Consider the following 21,199-nt stretch of genomic DNA (forward strand, 5'->3'; position numbering starts at 1 on the left):
GAATGAGTACCCATTTTTCCCATTCTCCTCTTAAAGTATCACACCTTTACCTTAAAAAAGCATCTTGCACAAGTTAGCACAAGTGGGAAAGATTCCCAGCATCCTCCCATTCAGTAGAGACTATGAAGATCTGAAGTTTTCTTATTTTTCTTGTCTTCTGATGGTTTTAGCAAAGGTAACGGTATTAAGCCTTCACTTCACCTGAACAATGTTTTAGTAGGAGCACTTCCTCAGCCTTTAAACAGACAGCATAAAAGCTTGATAAGCAAGATAATACCAGGATTACAATACTCCAAAACTTAAAGGAGTTGATCAGTAACAAACGTTGGCTCATAGCATTATTAGGGAAACTGGCATCTTTGGAATTTTTTAAGCAATTTTATCTCTGTGTGCATTCATTTACATTTCAAAGAACAACAAAAAAAATGAGTTTATGACAGAAGCAACTGAAATAATAAAAGAAAGATTCTGCTCATCTACACTAACTGCTTTCAATAGGCAGATTGTAAGATTCCACCAAGTAATCTCTGCATCAAACTACTGCCATAACTCACGCACTTCAGGCCTGGAAAAAAAAATATCTGGTAAATTCTTTATCCACTTCAACAACAACAAAGTATGATTAAATACTGTATTTTAAACGAAGTTAATAAGAAGCACTTTTCTTCAGCTGTCACCTTAGCAAGTACCCATCTATTTTCATGACATATGGCTAAGATGTGTTGGACTGCTGCCACAGTTGTGCGATAGCTTGTGTTAGGCATGGTTTGGCATGCAATCCGTAATCATTGTATAAGAGTTACACTGACAATGTGTGCACACTACTACGTGCAATACTGAGTTCAGTAACATCTCCTTTTTATCTTCTGACGGCTTTCATTAGCATAGATTAACAGCACATACTGGTCTATTTGCTCTAAATCACACCTTCTCAAATTTGGAAAGGGTTTTTCTGAAAATCTAATCTGAAACAGATAAAACACCCCTGGGGATTTATTTTCAAGTTGCTTGTGCTTCTGAATTGATCTAAAAACATTAGGAACCTTTTAAATTATCTACCAGCTGCACAAAGTTTGAGCTCACAAATGTTACAAAGCTATCGAATGTCCAAGAAGATGACTGCTTTAGTTGTGAAGATAAAGTGCATTTCTACTTATGTATACAGATGAAGGAAAAGTACCCAAAAGAAACTGTAGAGTACATATTCATTATATTCTTTGCTTGTTGGTTGTCTGCAAATGGTTTGGTTCAGTCTGTTCACTGCTCAGATATGATTTGTGAAATAAACGTATCATTCATTCTCAGCCTGGCATTTGTTCTCTGACAATTCATTGTGAAAATGATGGTCAAATGTTCAAGCTGTAGGGTGTATTTTCATCAGATGCAGATTTTTTGACAGAACAATTGTTCTCCAAAATGAGCTTTAAGTAACCAGATGAAAAGCACCCAAACTTTGTTTCATTTGTGCCACTATAAGCAAAGATGTTCATTTAGACACTCTTCCCCAAAGAAGCATTGGATTCCTAAAATCTGCACACACATTCTCATAATTAAATCCTTCACAGTATCTCCAGCTTAGATTGCAATAATCATGTAATTGTTACACAGTTCCTTGTTTCCTTCTGTACATTTCAGAAATACACAACTTTGAGATTTCAAGCCTGCTGAAGTCACATGGGTCACACACTTCAACTACATCTTCTGTTAAGGCAAAAAAGTTAACTCTCCAAGACACTTGGCAGAAATTAAACAGACTTTTCTATGGTTTGACTGGTTCTGTTGTAAAATGCTCTATAATAGGAAAGAAAACTGCTGCTGCCTAATTCTACAAAAATTTTTCTCTTGTATTGAGAGCCATTAGCAAAAACAGGTCAGATGTTTACAAAGGTATGACAACTCCCAATATTTATGATAGTTGATTTTAGCAATATGCTAGTTCCCTGAGCAGGACAGAAAAAAAAAAAAAAAAAAGAGAGAAGCCCTAACTTCAATAAACTAAATTCCAATAACAAAGAAGGGGTTCTTCAAAGCTTCCTGCAAAACAAAATGAAAAGTAGTGTTGGATAAAATTGCTATTGCTAAAACCTGCAATTTCCTTTAAAAGCTTGTCAGCCTTTCAAAACAAACAACGTCAAGTATTTTCAAAACAGAAAAGTTCTATCCTGAGTGGTTGGAACACTTTAACAATGGAAAGTGTGCCAAAATAGAGTTCATAGCAAGATAAATTGTTAGAATGACTATGGATGACTATGGTAGGTTGGTATTAAACAGGATACAACCTATATTCTTCTGGCTTGCCCTATATTTTCCACCTGAACTGGCAGCAAGCCTATACAGCCCACAGACTCTTCTGCATAACAAAGGGAGCATTTATTAGACAGGCTTTAGATACCTGCAACAGCTGGTGAGGTGACTGCCACCGCCAGCACAGCCAGCTGTCCTAAGCAGCAGAGAATCAGTGTTCCCACGGCAGCAGCCCCTGCGTTTAGGCTGCAAGGGCAGCACAAGTCCTTTGCTGCTATGATGTTACAGGATTCGCATCTGCATGATACTAGCTCTTCACCAGATTTATGTGGTGGTAAGGGGGCTATTTATGCACTTTTGACGGCGAGTTTGATTTCAGGTAGCATTTACTTGGTATTTGCTGACACAAGCAAGCAACTGAAAAACTATTTTGAGCCACCATGCTGATAGATGTGCTTCAATGCGACAACTTTATCTGAAAGCAGGGTATTAACAGATGCACAGACAGACATAAAACACACATACAAGGATAGATTTAAATTACTAAGCTCTGTTGAACCAAATCTAGCACTGGTGTCCTTATATCTCAGGAAAGAATTACTCACTGCGCATCTCATCCAGTTCCGTTTTCCTAGGAATGGGAGGACTATGTAGCTTTGGTTCTACCCATTGTAGACAGCCATGATCCTTCTTGCCATCTCTGCAACTATTTGCCTAGTCACAGTTTGCTCACCAGTTTATGTCTGCAACTTAGGTAAGTTTTTATACATACATGCAATATTTGGCTCAGATCCTGGGCTACCTTGTGGCTAAAGAAGTAGAAAATTAGGTAGATACAGCAAAATCACTCTCCAGTGTTTGGATAAGATTCACAAGTCCACTTGTGGCAGGAGGTGGTCAGCATAGATTCTGCATTTCAGAGAGAAAAGGGTAATAAAAAAACATGGAGTTGTACACTTAAATTTGTCATACTTAAATGAATCGCTTGGAAAAAAAAAAAAAAAAAAAGTGTTTTGTCCCAGTACTTTTCATACTAGTGTCATGATAAGTTGTAGGGACTGGAAACCTATTACAAGCATATTATGTCTCAAAATGACAAGATTCATCTTGAGTAGACATGTATAAGTACCAGAAAAAAAATCAGTAAAGAAGAAAAAATAAGGCCTCACTTAATGAGCTCGCTTAAATATGTTAATTCATTAGAAGCAGTAATTCAGAGATCCTAAACAGATTGAGAGACTGTGTTTCAATAAGCTGTTCCTTCACCCAAAAAGACTCGATGGGATTTAAGTCAATACAAAATCACGATCTTTTTCCAACAGAAGAAGGCAAGGTGCAAATCCAGGCCAGATTTTTTGCTCATGAGCCCTGATATGCAATTTAAAATTGGAGGTGTCACAAAAGTAGACTGCTGGAAGAGTTGAGGGTTGGGTATCAAAAGTTGGTAGTACTTCCATTGCAGGAGAGAACAGCTGTTCTATCAGCAAGAAGATTAGGAGTAAGAGATCAACTTGATCAAACCACATACAATCTCTAAGAAATGAAATACTTCAAAATTATACCTAAGAGTATTGAAACTGCTGCCTGATTACAGTTGACATTTTAAAGCTACTACTGTTACAGCCAATTACATGTTAACCTCATTCATTTTCCTAATGTGTGTAGGCCCATCTAAACATTCAAGTTAATTTACAGTTTATTCATTTCTCTTCTTTGTATCATTTCAAGAAAACCAACCAGTACTGCTTCCAAAGAAAATATGTCACTGATTGAATCAGATACAAAGAGCAATTGGCTTATGAAGTTCAGGCAATAACAGGATCCATTAGTGAAAATTAATTCCATTCATTTCAGATTTCTGAATAGCTTCTCATCATGTCAGCTTACCATGTCAGGCTGCTGCTATATCCACCTGCATTAACTGAAAAGGCCACATCTGTGTTCTTCAGCAAACTTAATACAAAACTTCAACGGAAGCAGACAATTTTTAAAAGTTAAAAAACTTTTTTTTTTTTTTTCTTATTTCATATAATACATTCTCCCCTGAAGTACAAATAGACATACTTGAATTCCTAATTATCTTTCCCTCTATACTTAAGAGTGTTTGGGAAATATCCTACCGTTAGTAATCAGATTCCACAGCAAGGATTTACATTCCTTGACAAAGTTATCAGGTTGTCCATCTAAGGGCAGATAACCAGCTATCTTATTGATTAGAAATGTATATTTATTGGAAAATTCAATTAAAATAATGTTAATATCACCCTATAACACTGCTTAAAAAATATTTGTATCCTGAGAGCTTCCTTTGCCTGGAAAAAAAACTTACCCTGTATTGCACAATTGTAACAGATGTGTGATCACAACAGTTGTTTTCCCATAGTTATCAATAGGTGGAATCCGCCCCTAAACCAAAGGAATTGTGGAGATTTCTTTCCATACTTACAAAAATGTTTGTAACAACATCCTTCTATGTAAGCTGCAATTCTCGAATAACCATTCACTTTCTTAAACTTGCCCGGTGTCTGAACTAATGAGCACAGGAACACACTGAAGATTCACTATCATCTCACACCTCACAAAGACCAAATTGCTTATAGGTGTAAACCGACACAAGACTACAGGATACAGCCTTGTTCCCATTGTACACCCACAGCAAAACAGATTGGGCTAATGATTCAGATTAGAATGAACAATTTTTTTGCAGGAGTTATTCCACCTCAAACACTTTGCAGCACAAACATACAAGCAGTTGTGCCAGGAAGAGACCAAGGACAGCTCTTGGCAGCAGTATAAGGCTAAAATCTGTGAAACTGCAATTTATTTATTTATTTTTAAATTTGTATTATGTTCACAGGTACTGTACAGTTAGAGAGGATTCTTCTACTTTAGGACACATCATCCTAATGTGGAGCAAAAGCACTGTAGAGGAAAGGACTGCAAAAGTCATAAGAGAGGGCCTGTTTCATCCAGCTGCTTTAAATAAATGTGAAGACAATCCATACTTGGTGGAACTTAACAGCTGAACTCAGGAGGAGAGGGGCATTCTTAAGAACACCTCTTCACAAATTCTAACAGCATGTTTGCTGGAAGAAAGCAGCAACAGAAAATTGGCCCTTAACGATTTGATCATCTTCAATTTTGTTTCAACTTAGGAATTAACAAGTGTTTTAATGGCTGAGTGTACTGAATATTGCAATATGCTTTCTATGAAGGTGACTATATCTGAGAAGAACATGATATATGAACACAGAAGACACCCACAACCTATTACTAATGCAGGAATTCTTCCACTCCCAGACTTTCCCAGTCTGTGATCACACAGCACTCCCACAGAGTGAGACTGCAGACCATGTTTTCTCCAAGGGCAGACTTGCATAGCTCTGTTGGTTTCAGCGGCCACGCAAGGAACTTAAACTTAGAAAAAATTTAAAACAGTTCAAAAAGAAGTCATTGAACATATATTAACATAGAAGTACTTAACCAAAAAAAAAAAAAAAAAAAAAAAAAAAAACCAGGGAAAAAACACGGCTATTTCAGTGTTACTCTAAGGCACTTATAACAAGTCACAACATTTTCCTGTTACTGGGCTGTAGTAATTTTGTGCAGACTAAGACAGTCTAATCCAGTAAGATTGGGTTCTATGCAGTAACTTTATGAAGGGATATATGTTTACTAATATCAGTCTAAAGAAACAACCTGTATTATTTAAACTATGACATTTCTAGAAGCATTGCTAATGGGTTTCTTGTTAAAGTTTGACTGTATCTTATTTTCCTGCTTGCCTCTTCTGGACTTCATTTTAACCATTTTAATTTTACTGTCTTATAACTAGGTGTAGTCACTTTAGGTTTGGTTTCAGGTGGGTTGATGGGGAGGAAGAAAGTTTTGCATCCATTTTTTCCTCTTGCTTATCCATCCATACTATTTTCTATCACAGTATGGTCCTTGACTAAGCAGTTTCATCCAGCTGAGAAGTAACGCAATGGTTCCCTATAGTTCATATCCAGAAAGGATTTATCAGTGCTATAGAAAAAGTTTGCCAGTTCTACAGATTGAGTGGCTTTTACTGACATGGATTGTTACTTTTCAATATCCAGTCAAAAGCTTTTTTGTACCACACAAAGTTCTGCCTCACTAAGTCTGGATAGAGCAAATTATTTGGATAGAGCAAATTGTTTTTTAATTTGAATGGAGGCAGAAATACAGGCAGAAAGAAAGATATAGAGTCAATGCATGTGTTATCTTTTGCATTCTTTGTTACTGCAAATGTTCTTTCAGGAACTTCTCATTAAGGTAGGCTTCTGCTTCATTTCTCACAAATTATCTTACATCTCAGAGTAGCAAGCAAAGCCTCAGGATAACTTAGAGGTTTCAAAGGAACCATAACAGCATTAATCTACAGCTTTAAACTTAATTTGTGACATTCTGTTTTAACAACCAAGGGATAAAAGTCATCATTTGATGACTTATTTTATTTGTAATTCAAATCAGATTGAAGTTCCTCCCAAAGCAGTACTAATATACTTACAGAATAAACTATAGGCAGAGGGGCTCTAGACTCAGTCCACTGAATTGTAGTGCATACCTGACTGACTGAAGACACTGGATAACTTGACATTTAAGTGTCTGGTAAGTGTCTGAGCAGTCTCATCTGTACCTCAAACTGAGTAGTTTCGATCAATATTCAAATATCTTGGAGTTACCAGTTCATTGATCTAGAAGGATAAACAATATATTACTGCTGCTAAGGAAAATACAAAAGCTGCAAATAATCTTAACTTCAGTTACCCTTATACAACAGCTTTCACTATGATTTTTTCAGTCCTTAGGTATCAGTGGTAAATCTTTACCTATAATGCAACATCAAGAACTACTTCTAGGTAGAACCTAGAACTACTAGGTAGAACCAACCAGGTTGCTGTAACTGCATAAAAATATTTTTAAAATACTGCTAGGCCATATTAAACGGGTAGGACATTACTACAAACATCAGCTTCTTCTGAAGCCCTGGACCATGACATTTTTCTTCATGCAGTGCTTCACGGGACATGCTGCAAAAAAACCGATCAGCTGGAACACACATATTATCTGAAGTTCACCTGCAACAAGCATTTCATCATCCAACTAAAATGTTCAGGTATATTTGGATGTCTATTATCCCATCATAATTAGGCAATTTCACAGAGCCAAACAAGTATACTAACCATGCTAAATTTCAGTATTATGCATCAAAAAAGCACCCCAACTTAACAAGGCTTCGGTCATCTGCCCTGAAAAACACTAAAAGGTTTTAACTCAAGCTCAGCAAAGTTGTGAACGCACTGAGGGCAAGATATTCCAACACAGCCTTTAGAAATCAGAGACACAGTTACAAGTGTTTCCCACAGTATAGTACAAGTTTAATTGTGCAAAAATACAGTCATTAAGATTTCAGCTTTGTTGTTAACTGACCACAGTTACAGTGATGTACATGTACTGAAACTGTTACTGTAATTGGAGCAAATACACCATAATTGGTGCTGGGACATGAGCAGAGGTTCAGTACATTTAGATACTGTTCTGAAATTATTTAGATAACCAGTATTTAACTACTGTACATAAAGACAATCAAAGGAAAGATACCTAAAATGAAAGCTAGTAGCAGATTAATGAAATTTGAGGTGACACTAACTGTAAAGGACACATAATATGGCTTAGACAGATTTCCCCAGTCATGGCCATGAACCAGCCTGCAATACGGCAAGTATGAAATCTAGCTCTTCTTCATTCCAGTATATATTGTGTTTCAGCAAAACTAAAGACTTCCTAATGTCACTATTTATTTCAAACACAGGAAGACAAAGCATTACAAAGTTTTAAAATTGTGTTTCAAGCCTAATGGTGTTGGAGAAGAAGTAACTGAGAAATTTCTATTTTTAAGAAGTCCTACTGCAACTGACACACAGTATAATCCCAGAGCTCAATCATTTGGCTCCACCACTTCATAAAACAGAAATATCACAAAATACACCCAAAAGGAATGGTATTGCTGAATCCCCTCAGCCCTGTTAAAATCTTCCTATAGTGCCTTCATCACTGAGAAAAAAGTAGTTTTAAGAGCAATTCCTCTCCTTGCACATTGGAGTTTTAACATAACTGGATCAGACATTCTTAATTTTATTCAGTGCAGCTACTTTTTGGTCTTAACAAATCTATGTGCTTCTTTCACAAGTGTTTTGACATCTTCATTATCCTTGTCTTCTGAACTTGGTTCCCAATCAGAATCTTCATCAGTAGGTTCACACTCCTCTTCCTCATCGTCTATGAAGCTGTCATTAAGATCATATTCATTTGGTTCACCATCATTATCACTGTCTTCCTCCAAAGCCCTTTTTCCTGTAGGGACAGAAAAGTAGTAATATATTCATGAATCACAAATGTAGAAATAAAAAGACCATCCAGAGACCATCTAGTTAACCTATCTTTAAGAGGGAAAGAATCAACTAAATTCTGACAATTTTTGGTTAGATTTTCAAAACTCTCATGAAATATTTTACCACCTCTCTCTGACACCTACTGCAGAGCTTATCTGTCTAGAAAGCTTTCTCTAGTGGCTTAAATCCAAGTTTCTATTCACAGTGAAGCCAGCAGCTTATTACTTGTCTCTTTGTAGCATGTTTTATTTCATGTTTCTCTCTCTCTCTCTTTTTTTTTTTTTTTTTAAATCTAGGCTACGCTACCTTTGATTTTCCCTTTATCTGTCATGCTTTCTGTACATCTGATCTTTGATGCTCTTTTCTGGAATCCAAGCATTTCTCACAATGTCACAGCCCAAACAGAGCTCCAGGTAAGGCACTGTCCATTCTGGGCAGACATAAGGTACTATGTGCTTAACCTACAATCATCTGGTTAATTAAAAAAATATCAACACTATAGCTACGTTTCTCAAAATATTGAAAAATAACATTAAAATATCGTGTATTACAGCCCATGGCCTGTTTCTGCAGAACTACTACTTAAAAGCTAAGAAATGATGTAGCTTATTACCCTTTATTGCACAGAATACAGTATATTACAAATCACATTTAAGTTCTCTCTCCAATTTACAATGATTCCACGTCCCTACTCTGTCCCCTCCAGGGCACAGACTGCGAGTCCTCCCATCCACGTACTGTGTCCAAGTATAACGCCCATCCTCTGCTCCCTGTGCCACATTATCAGACACAATACTCATCTGTTGTCTCCAACCATAATTCTTTGAGAGCTGTAACAGAATCAGGCTGGTTTCATACAACTGTAAGGAGGCCATACAACTGTAAGAGGCCACATTTTCTACTACCACTTGGAAACCAGTATCGGGCCTCCTAACTCGTAAACCAGAGTTTAAGTTGATTAGCATAGAACTTCCTGGCTTCTCTCTCTAGTCTCTATGGTCACACCCATTATTCATGATTTTCAAGAGCCACATATACCCTAAGACTGGATCCCAGGGTGTGCAAATTTCTAAGTACTATTTAACTTCTGTTTATCTTGAAACGAAAACACTCTTTGTCACTGGTATTAATGGTATCAGATTTACCTTCTAAGCAAAAGACAACAAAAAAGAATACACATTGCAGACTACTATATACAAACAATACATCTTTCTTGACCTTTAGTGTCTGACTATTGCTAGATAACTATTTTGCCCCTATATTTTGTCTTCATTCATACACACAAAAGGTATTTATACTCTCATTCTCTGAGAATCTTACATGGCTTTTATTTCCTGAGGCTCTTGTGACAGAAAATAATCTGCTAGACCACTCACCTCTTAAATTCTCAGCTTGGATCTACAGTGGATATTTTGTGCTTCCTTACTGAACAAGGGCTAAGGAAATGCCAAACACTGAACACTTCTTTTCCAAGCTGAATGCAGCCTACCTGTTTCCCAGTTCACTTAGCCTATTTTCTTATACAGTCTTCTAACCTTTTATCTTCAAATCTTACTATTTTGCAGTGCATTTGCCTTCTGCCTTCATGCTATTTCACAATACTCTGTGTTGGCAGGAATCTAAGACTACTAAACCTCTCTTTACAAGGAATGGATGCTACTCACATCACATTCCCAAGTTGTTTTTTTTTTAGGACAGCTTGTCTTGCAGTATTTCTTTAATTGTTCAAATATGTTGGCAAATTCACCCATTTAAACCAATTCTGCTATTTGGAGCATTGATTTGGCAGCAGCTTTTTACAGACACTACTATGGTAGTAGTGCATTCTCCTTTTATTTATCAGCAGCTGTCAACAATTCCATGAGGATAATTTCTGTTGTCATTTTGTCAATTTGTCATTATCTCTCATATGAAATTATAGATACTTATTTTCCTCAGCTGTAGACCCCAGTCCAAATCAATTTTTATATTAACCATAAGTATTTGTTAGCAACCTGAGGTCAAAGCCCCAGGTACTCAGTACTCAAGCTGTGTGCATGTGGTGATCAAAGCAGAACACCAGTATCTTGCGTAGTCAGATCCCATCTTCTATCAGTTGCATTTTTCACTAGTGGGAACATTAGTATTCCAGAATTATGTTATCGTCTGATTAACGTTTTATGATCTCTAACAATTCTCATCCGAGGATTCCTAAAGCATTTACAGCATTAGCCAAGTCTCTCAAAGATGCACTATTTTAGGGGTAAATTGTTATAGACACACTGAATGACCTCCTAGAATAATGTCAGGTACCTGTGGCAGCCACCAATAGAAGTTGAGAAAAAATCCATGGCTAAAACTTAAATTCTTTGAATGATTGACTGTGCACTACCCAGCAGAAAATCCCGAAAATGCCAACTGGCAATGTGAGCCCCAATCCACTATAATGCTTGCTGGTTTATTGTCCATCAGTCTTCGGATGAAGTTAATCACTTCCATGTTTACCCATACCAGCAGAATTTCTTACAGGAATCCCAGCCCATAGTCTTACAGAATGAATTGTCTCAGAGGGTGAAAGGTCATAACAAAGAAGCTAAATATGGCAAGAACAAAATCCCTCTTTTCAGACTACACTTACAAAAATAAGCCCAAGACCCACTTAGCAAAGAAAAGCCTTCTTCACTTTCACAGCACTAAGGGTAGTATTTTACAATAGAAGTAGGAATTCTGGCAAAATATTCATTATTTCCATCAAAATATGTATTTTGCTGTTTTCCTAAAGATGTAGGAGCATATCGTATTTTTCCTCCCTGTTCATCAATGCTTTTAGATTTTTGTAGTGAATAATGCATTTCTTTCCGTATCTTCACACTCCACCTCCTTCTGTGATAGTTTAATTCAGCCCTACAGCCCCTAAAGCAGCTCATTAAACACAATCCTGCCTTTTCTCCAATAATACATTTATAAAGATGACCTTGAAACTTTCTCTTGAGTATAGGCTCCATGGGGAGACAAGCTTACTGATCAAAAAAAATAAAGTTTTATCTAGAAGTTATCTGCTTAGCTTGCTGGAAAAACTAGGAAGAAGTATACAGGAGAATTGTGCACGATCCACAGCAATAGCATGCCATTCATCTAGGTACTGTCAATTTAGTAGTAACGATTTAGTGACAGCACCAACTTTTTTTTAATATCTTCTCAATTTCTCCCTTACAACCCTTCCCATAGCCTTGGATTATATCTCACAACATAGATCTCATTCCCTACAAGCAATTTGCAATCCCTTTGGTAGCAATTAGCCTAAAGACATTAAAAACTAAACATGTCAAGTGTCACAGTCAGTATCCCTCTTCATGTCTGCTGGAATTTAAACATATTTGCATGGAAATTAATTCTGCTGCACTCAACAGTGCTGTAGTGCCACACAGCATGAAATAAAGGTCTGTGTGACCTTGCATGGCTTAATGTGGATGCCTCAGATAAGAACTTACTAAGCCTAACCTTTTAAAAGCTTTGCCCTAAAGAGAACTAAGCAAGCCAGTCAGTAAGACTGGCGAAAAAAAGTCAACATTAAGAACAGTATTTTAATTAACAAATTCCCTTTTGCTCCCCATGCAGACAATATGAATTTTTTCCTGGTTCTTATTTAGTACGAAGAGTTGATTTTCACTTCCATGTTCAAGTTTCATGAGTTCACAAGATAACTCTTCTATATATAGCCATTCTTGACTGGCCACCTGCTGGGAGGTGGGCACATGGTATCTACCATTCATGTAAGGAAAGTGAAGAGTGAATATCATTAGACTTCCAGGCTGCTCTTTAAAGCTCACTTTTAAATTATTTTAGAAAGCTTCACACGTGGAAGCTGAGACAAAAGAAGTCTGGAAACAGACCTGAAGGATTTAAAAACCTGGAGTCTGCACACATGCAACACATGAATTAACATTGTTGACAGCAGCAAAGCAAGCTAGGCGCACTGCTGGCAAACAGAAGATATATTTGGATAGAGTATTATAGTTTACATTATAAAGAGAGCCTGTGCTACTACATAATCCCCACTGAAGACTTGAAACCGAAGAAAGAAGGATACGTATGTAGTCTACAGCAAAAGCTGCCCCCAACCCAAAGGCATTAATCTTCTTCTAGACTTCAGCCCTAACAAGACAATGTATCACTTGAAACAGATACCGCAGAGTACATACAAGAAAAGCTCATTAGCACATGCACAGATATTATTGGATAGTTAAAGACCAGTGCAACACAGAAGGAATATATAAAGGTTTGAAAAGCAATCACTCTTTGCAGAATCTTATCTAGTTGTATATGAAGCATCTGGTCCTTCTATCCTATTACAACCCTTATCTGTATGGAAAGAGCATACAGTTCAGCCATGTCTTTTTCAAAGGTGAAACATCAGTTTGCTTTCCTGTCTGCTTCCAGAGAAGTACAGGTATGCTCATCCAGGTAGCTTAGCACAAATTGAATTTCAGCACTACCATTTGTAAAAAAACAAGCAGGGTTTTACTGAAGTGAAATAATAGTTTTTTCCTCAGGTAAGTATTATCATCTGCAGGACTTTTAAATGCCCCCAGACACAAAGCGTGGTAGACATGGATTCACCCATTAACACAATTAGAACATACTAACCATTCTTTGAGGTTCGCTGTTGGGTTTGTCTTTCAGTTCCTAATGAAATAAAAGTTACTAGTGAGGACAGAGTACAATCTAGTAGCAATGTCATTCACAGAGAATGTTACAATAAGCAACCGATCTATTAAAACAAACACTGCAATGAGTATGCTGTGTTCACAAGTGTAAGAGCCCCCCCCCCCAAAAAAAAAAAAAACAAAACAAACTATTCTGTATTGAATGATTCCTGAGAGATTCACCAAATTAACTTTTTCTTGCAATTATAAACCATTCCCTCCCCAGAACAATCTCAGTAAGACTGGTATTATTAAACAAAAAAATTCAAGTACTTCAAAGTATTTAAGCATTTTACACCATTGCTTCAATAAATGCAGTTTATCCTTACTAATGTCATAATCCCAATTGCTTAAGTAAACTACATTATCATTACATGTCTGTAGCTGTTCTGCCATGAATTCTTCTTCATTGCATTGGGATTTCACATGGAAAAAAAACTCCAAGTGCAATACTCCAAAGTACAAAAATGCAAATTTTTATTTGAATTCTTTAAGAACACACAAAACATAAACAAAATATCTCTATATTGCTCAACAAGTATAATTACTGAAATAGGAAAGACTAGTACAGTTCAGAATAAGGAATCAAATTCAGTTTTAATTATATTAAAGGAAGGAGACATTCTGGCTATTTTTACTTTAGAGCATCACAAGACTTAGAAATTGTGTTACCCCAGAAGTTCCTATCAAAATAAAAATACAAAGCAAGAATGAAATCTCAAGATAGAACGCTCTTTGCAGCTGAAGCATTTCTGTGTACATATTTTGCTATGGGGACATGAGTAAACAGGAGAAAAGCTGTAAAAATAACTTATTGCAGTATCCATTCTAAATGTTGAACACTTCAATAGTACCTATGCATATTCCCAGTTTTCATTCTCATACTACAGATCTGAACAGAGGGGAGAGATCTGGTAATATCACAGTATACCATGTTTCATTTCCATTAAAATCTATTACACTTGTGAAGATATCCAGATGCCACATGGTGTTTTTTTCCCCAATATCTAAGATACAAGAGCATACAAACCATGTCAACTCTAACCTATCTCATCTCACTTCAGTCAATAAACACTTGAAAAAGTGAGTGCAAGTGTCAAGTGGCCAAGCAACCTTCCTTATCACAGACAACAGCAAGACCTCAAGCTTAAGAACAGCAAGAGTGCAATGCAATGCAGAGTAAGTTGCAAATAGTGTTTTTCATTTACGGTATCTTAAAGCATTGTAATCCAAAATTTTTGTATCCATTGCTGGTTTGTTCCCCCACGTACACGCGCTTTGAATTCTATTGAACAAGGTGTGGTATTACCTGGAGGTGCAGTGTGCTTGTACTCCAGCTTATGCTGTGGATTCTTCCTGCAAATAAAACAGCAAAAGCATGATTTGTCACTGGAGACGCAGACCTCCTTGGTATTTTATGCATATAGTCATAGATCAGAAAGCAATGAACGTCCTGAAATGAAAAAATAACTCATTAGCAAATTAAACAGTTTGGGAAAATTGCTGCATTTGGAAAGAATTGTCTTACATGACCACATGGGAAGGCCACAGAAAGAATTACTCCTTTCTGCAGAATGCTGCTGCAATCCAGTAAGTTCCATTGAAACTTTTCATTGTCTTCTACAGAAACAATAGCATCAGAGCAATGAAAGCAAATTTGAAGCCAACATGCTCTTGGACCTCCAAAACATGCTCCCCTCATTCAAACTGCGAATAACACAGGTAATCAACATGCTCCAATTTAATTTGTCCCTCCCACACTCCTCCCAAAACATTTATCCAATGTTGGATAAAAGAAATTAACTTAGTTTAACTTGCATTGTGCTTACCTTGTTAGTATACTACAGGCTTTTCTCAGGACTGCATACTAAAATAGTTTCAACCCCATTTATTTTTGCTCCGAAAATTTAGACGTTTCTAACTTTAAGAAAACCAGTTCTGTTATGTTACTTTCTACTTCTGAAAATAAATAGCAATTAAAGACCACTATTCCAAAATGACACTCCCTTTGGCACCCCCTGAAACTTGAGATGAATTTATACAACTGCAGTGTGCATGTATCTTACAAAATACCTTTGCCACAAAGACTGCCTTGTAAAACAATTTGCTTCTGTGTTTTATACTTCAAAAGAACAGAATAAAGTTACTCTTCAGTAAAAAAGACAAACAAACAAACAAAAATCTTATTTTTGTCACTGCTTGTGACAAATTCAGAAACTTCAACCAGATTTATAATTCTACAGGTACTGCCAACCTGAAGTATATTATGTATGCATTGATATTTACCTGAATGAAAAATGGAAATACTGCTTCCTACAAAATAAAACATTGGAATAGGCAGTTGTTTTCTGCACCATTTATTACTATAATCAGTATCAGACCATTCAATCTTAAATCAATACATCATGTTTAGATAATTCTCTCAATTACACTCACTTCAAGTAGTAGCCAATAGATAAAGACAACAAGACATATATGAAAACTCTTCAAACTTCATCTGTTGTTAAGTTTAAAGAATTGGCATTGTTTTATGGATGCATCATATTCTCTACCCCAAAAGAATTAAATACAGATCAAGAAGTCATGAATTTATATATAGCACAGAGGTTGTCTTTTCTCTGAGTTTTGTTTTTGGCAAAGAAACCACTGCACTGCTGAAAAGCACATTGGTAATTTCATTACTGGCATAAACTCAGATTTCTTATCCTACGATAACGAAGATAAACTTTTTTCTGCATTAGCTGAATATAGTATTGCTTTTTTTAAAGCAAAAACAAAAACCTACCCTCTTTTTGTTGCTTTTCATAAAGCCACCCTTTAGTATTATTATCATCATGCTTTCTGGAAGAGATAGTAGAAAATGCTCAGATACGATCTCTGTTAAGAGCAGCTGTATATTTCAGTATGCTCTCCCATAAATGCTATTTCCTCGGAATATAGGCTTTTCTCCATTGTGTCAACTACACAGTAGTCATTAAGATTCAGACTGAATATTAAGAAAAATTTCTTTACCATGAGGATGGTCGAACAGTGAATCAGGCTTCCTAGAGAGGTGGTTGATGCCCCAAGCCTATCAGTGTTCAAGAGACATTTGGATAATGCCCTGAATAATATGCTTTAACTTTTAGTTAGCCCTGAAGGGGTCAGGCAGTTGGACTCATTGATTTTCTGAAAAAAAGTGCAACAGAGTAAACCATAAACTGGATTTTATTGCTGCTAACTGAATTATGCTTTCTATCAAATACTGATTACAATGAAATAGAGCTTTTGTATAGTCTCAACATGCTTTATCAAAATTTAAACTAAAAATTATAGATCATGAAAAGTACATTGGAATAAATTGTTTTTGTAAAAGAATGGTTAGCTGTACAATGAGAAGTGAAAAGAGTCAATTTCTATGCTACTGAATACTTTACAGAAGTCAAGAATTCAGGTTTTCTAGGCTGGAATCACTACCAAATGTTTTGCAAATATTTTGCTGCTTTGAAAGTAGCAGTCGATCCACAGTAAACTTCGGAAAGCAGCAAGAGTTTAAGAGGAGCCATAATAATATACTACACTCAAGAGTTAACATCAAGAATTACTCATTACTCTAGCATCACTAACTCCAGGGGAGAACAGTCTTACTCTATAAAATAAGGAAAATCATTTACTTACTGCTTCTTACCTATAACAAGCGGTTCCATACGGACATTCAGGATGGTTATCATCATTACCTTCAGTTAAAATATCTGTTTCGTGATAATCATCATCACTAGGGTGACTGAATTGCTGAAAGTGAATGGGATTCTTCCTGTAAAAGATGAATACGTATATTGAGAACTGACTGTTCTGTTTAAACATGACAAGTGGAAATAAGAATGGCATTAATGAGTAAGTGGCAACTCATTTTTCTATCATTACATAAATAGGAACTTTTACTGTTTAACTTTATGCAGACCCACTTTGAGGATAACAGAAGTTAATTTGTCTCAGCACATGCTCCACAAGAAGTTAAAATGGAAGTATTCCTATTTGCCTTCAGTTTTTAACTTTCAGATCTCCAGCACATGCACAATCTACTGAAGTAATCATACAGCATGAATCTTGCTCAGCGGCTGACTTGTGAAGTCATGACTCCCTGTGGAGCTACAGAAGCTTTACAGAAACCACTACTGCAGCCTCAAGTTGAGTCAGAAGGGCCAATGTATGGCAACTGCAGAAATGAAGACACTACACACTAGGGAGATTATGTATAGCTTCAGACAATCTGTCTCAACTACTACTTCTGCTGCAGATGCAAGTTATTACTCACTTGAACACCACATTACTCCTAATGTCCACTGGACAGTACATTGACCATGTTGTCAAGACTGCCTTGGCTACAATGCCTTTTTTTGAGGTATGCAATTATAATCTGAGCAGTAAGGACAGGAACTTGTATGGTTAAGAGCCTAAGGGCTCTGCACATAAGCTGAGTCACAACAACATAAGCAATGAGAGCACATCCTTTTGTTCTACAACACTTACATGGTTGAATCCACGAAGAGCAAGTAGTGAATACATACAGAGCACTGAAAGAACATTTTAACTGCTTCTAGTCAATAGGTTTGCACGCACACCACACAAGACAAGGCAGCTGTAAATGCCACTTAGAGAACAGTTAGCTTTATAAAACAGCTAACTTTAAGCAATGTTAAAAAAGAACACAGAAAAACAAGTGACTTCAGGAGACATTCATGTAACAGATGAGAACACAGTACAAAAATTATGAAGTTAACATACTGTTACCACAAGCAAACCTACTTTTTCCCTATGATTTCTTTTAGGAACACCGTTTCCAAGCATAACTTTTAAAAGCAGGGAATATGAGATATTTTAATAAATGATTTTCCAAAAGACTTCCACAAACACTTCAGTGACTTACCATACTAACTCCCTGAGTATATAATCTTCAATGTGTTTGTGCATGTTATAAAAGTGAACTGCTTGCCTCAGGCAAGACGAATGACAACTTTAAATTGCAGGATAATTACTGTTTTAATTTATACTTGTTACAGCTGCATTTATAAACAAAGCCAGGGAAAAGCTAGCTGCATATAGAGCTTCCCAACTGTTCACAAGTCTCATTTTCTTTAAATTCACAAATACCTGCTACGAACTTCATATAGAACAGCTGATGTTCATTTCAGCATTTCAGCTACCACCATAAGAAAATAAAAAAATTGTTCAGTTACAGCTTTTGCAAAATCATTAGTTAAGCACTGTGAGCTTTACTAGCCATTCAGACCTCCTTCTAGGTATTCAAATAAGATTAGAAATTTAGTATCAATACTTTTAGACCCCATTTGCCTGGTATCTTTCACTCAAGGAACACAAAAAGCAACTCTTCAAACACTACTTATGAAAAAATACAGCATCCCTTGGATATATTTACATAGGTGACAGTTTTCTCATCATGGTCTTTTCTGTTAATTTCTGGAACCTACAGGATAAGTAAATACTGTTTCACTAGAAATCATTGCAAGGTTGCATTTACTTGCCACTTATTCCAGCATGAGTTCTCAGGAAATGTCACTTCTTATACCATATTCAGGCCTTACAGAGCTGGCTGCTCATTTCTTTTCCCATTTAAAAATAAATGAGATGAAACCAAATCATTTTACTTGCCCTCATTTCTAAATGCATAAAGCTAAATTAATAGCAAAATTTGCAGGAACTTAAAGTCATTTGAGACATAATTAATCTCCTCAAGGGAATATGGAAGCAACTAATGTTCTGTGAAATATATATATATGTATTTTTTTTTCTTAGAATAAGATACATATTTCATTGCATTCATCAAGGAAAGAAGGCCTAATAGCTACCACTTAGACAAACTATTGTATTTTAGGAGATGCACATTTCCTTTCAAAATTTTTCTTCAAAACCTACTTGAGCAACAAAATTATTGTTCTGCTCCTCATTTAAACAAATCCAAACAAACCCCAGAAGAATAAGGGAAGAGGGAGGAAGAAAAATGAAGGGGTTTATATGTACATCCCACTTACTAAAGTCTTAGGCTTACAATTCTTCAGGGCAGTGGATGATGTTCCACAAATTGCATTACCTGTGGAGCATCTTAAACATGTTGTACTTCAGATGCTCAGGATTAGTACAAACATCATCTTTTATCTTACCTTTACCTGGATAACTCGTGCTTATTCCACTCCTATGTGTTGTCCAGTGATATTTAGCAAAACAAATATAAGCAGAGATGTGCATAGCTTGTATAAAGTCAGTGTCCCATCTTGCAAAAATCTAGAGCTTACACGCACATCTCTTCCCTTTTATTAAGGGTTCTGTTTGTTTTGAATTTTTAGGCACTAGATATTTAACCTGTTGTAATATTTAGCTATTACAACTAAACATGCTACAACTTGAGTTGCACTCCTATAACTGCTCCCTCAACTTATGCTTAGATTTTGGATAATAGTTTAGAGAAAGGCCTGCTGTATGCTGGGAGTAGCAGCATTAGGTCAGAGCAAGAGCTACAAGTAGGCAGGACACAACGGCCAAGAAGGGCTAAAGGCCATGAAGCTGTCATCACCCACAGCTCGCTGCCTCCTGCGGCCATCGCCCTTGTCTATTGATTGTCTGGCAGCCTATTCGGAATCCACTAGCTTATGGAAATGGCAGACAAAAAAACTTCCAAGCTGGAAGGTACAAATACGTCAGCCTAACCAGAAAGCTTTTGGAGCGGATCCAACAGCAGCCAGGTTGCTGAGGCATATATGCTGCCTAAAAGCATATTTAAAGAATAAAGTTATGAAGATTTGCATTCTCATAAACAGCCATATTAGCACACCCCACAATTACTGCAATTTTGCTACGCTTCAGAGGAGCTCTGAAGTTGCAATGCAGAAAACCATGCAAGTAGAAATGACAAGAATCGATGAAATTGTCTCAAGCACAAGTCGAATATTGCTTGGTGAAATATTTAGGACAGCTATTCATCTGTGCAACTACCAAAAGTAACTTAAAAGTTTTTCTAAAAGTCAGAAGATGGGGTTTCTCCCATATCTCACTTTTCATAATCACAGAGGCACCATTCACATAGGACACACCTAAGGTTCATTTTCTCAGCTACTACAGAAACTGGTAGAAAAGATGCAACGGATTGCCAGCACAAGTTATATAGCCATAGAATTCAGCCTTGAAGTTATGCCACAACTGTGCAAATGTACTATTTTTCAGTTCCAAATTGCAAGTTCTATTAGAAAACAGGACTCAAAAAAAAAAAAAAATAAAAAAAAAATACAAGTTTTCAGCCACCAGATTTACAAGTTTAAGGTGAAAGGAAAAATAGTAAGTTTTCCTAAACAAAGAGCAACATATTTGAAACAATGCACATACAAATCCAAAGATTCATTGTGCCCTGCTCTGACAGCTATGGGAAAAATTTACACACATTTAGTCAGAACACAGTAGTGCAAACAAGCAAATGAATAAAAATATGGAGAGTTGTAGGTTATAGTTTCAGTGATGAAGGACTACCACACACCTTCTAAGCAACCCTTTAAAAAGGGGTTTGGCTTTGGATCTTTTGCTTGTTTGTTTTACATTCCTTCTTCTTCCAGCTTTGGAAAAGCAAGCAACAGACAGGAAGAAGAAGAAAAGTATTCAAAAAGCTAGGCACATAACAACAAATACGGTTTGATACAACGTACACAGAGCACCTAGCCTCCTAGCGGTAATAGCAGTTTGTCGCAGCTTGGTAAAGCTTCAGGCTATCTTAGAAGCAGAATCCAATACTGAAATATGATGACAAAAAAGAATCTGTGGAATGAGACGTGGATATCAAGCTCAATTTTTTTCAAAAGCATTATTTCCAAA

General features: G+C 36.5%; 1 protein-coding gene across 1 annotated transcript in view; it reads right to left on the minus strand.

Annotated features, from left to right (window-relative positions):
* Window positions 1-7,624: 7,624 nt before the first annotated feature.
* The window catches only part of APLF (aprataxin and PNKP like factor), a 42,302-nt gene continuing 28,727 nt past the window's right edge, over window positions 7,625-21,199 (minus strand). The window contains exons 4-7 of the mRNA XM_035320251.1: window positions 17,013-17,138; window positions 14,655-14,701; window positions 13,287-13,325; window positions 7,625-8,622 (exon numbers count right to left, since the gene is read on the minus strand). Of these exons, the coding sequence (XP_035176142.1) occupies window positions 8,417-8,622; window positions 13,287-13,325; window positions 14,655-14,701; window positions 17,013-17,138 (418 nt within the window). The 3' untranslated portion in view covers window positions 7,625-8,416. The remainder of the gene's footprint in view (window positions 8,623-13,286; window positions 13,326-14,654; window positions 14,702-17,012; window positions 17,139-21,199) is intronic.

Source organism: Oxyura jamaicensis, chromosome 3 (genome assembly GCF_011077185.1).
Source record: "Oxyura jamaicensis isolate SHBP4307 breed ruddy duck chromosome 3, BPBGC_Ojam_1.0, whole genome shotgun sequence".
Classification (NCBI taxonomy): domain Eukaryota; kingdom Metazoa; phylum Chordata; class Aves; order Anseriformes; family Anatidae; genus Oxyura; species Oxyura jamaicensis.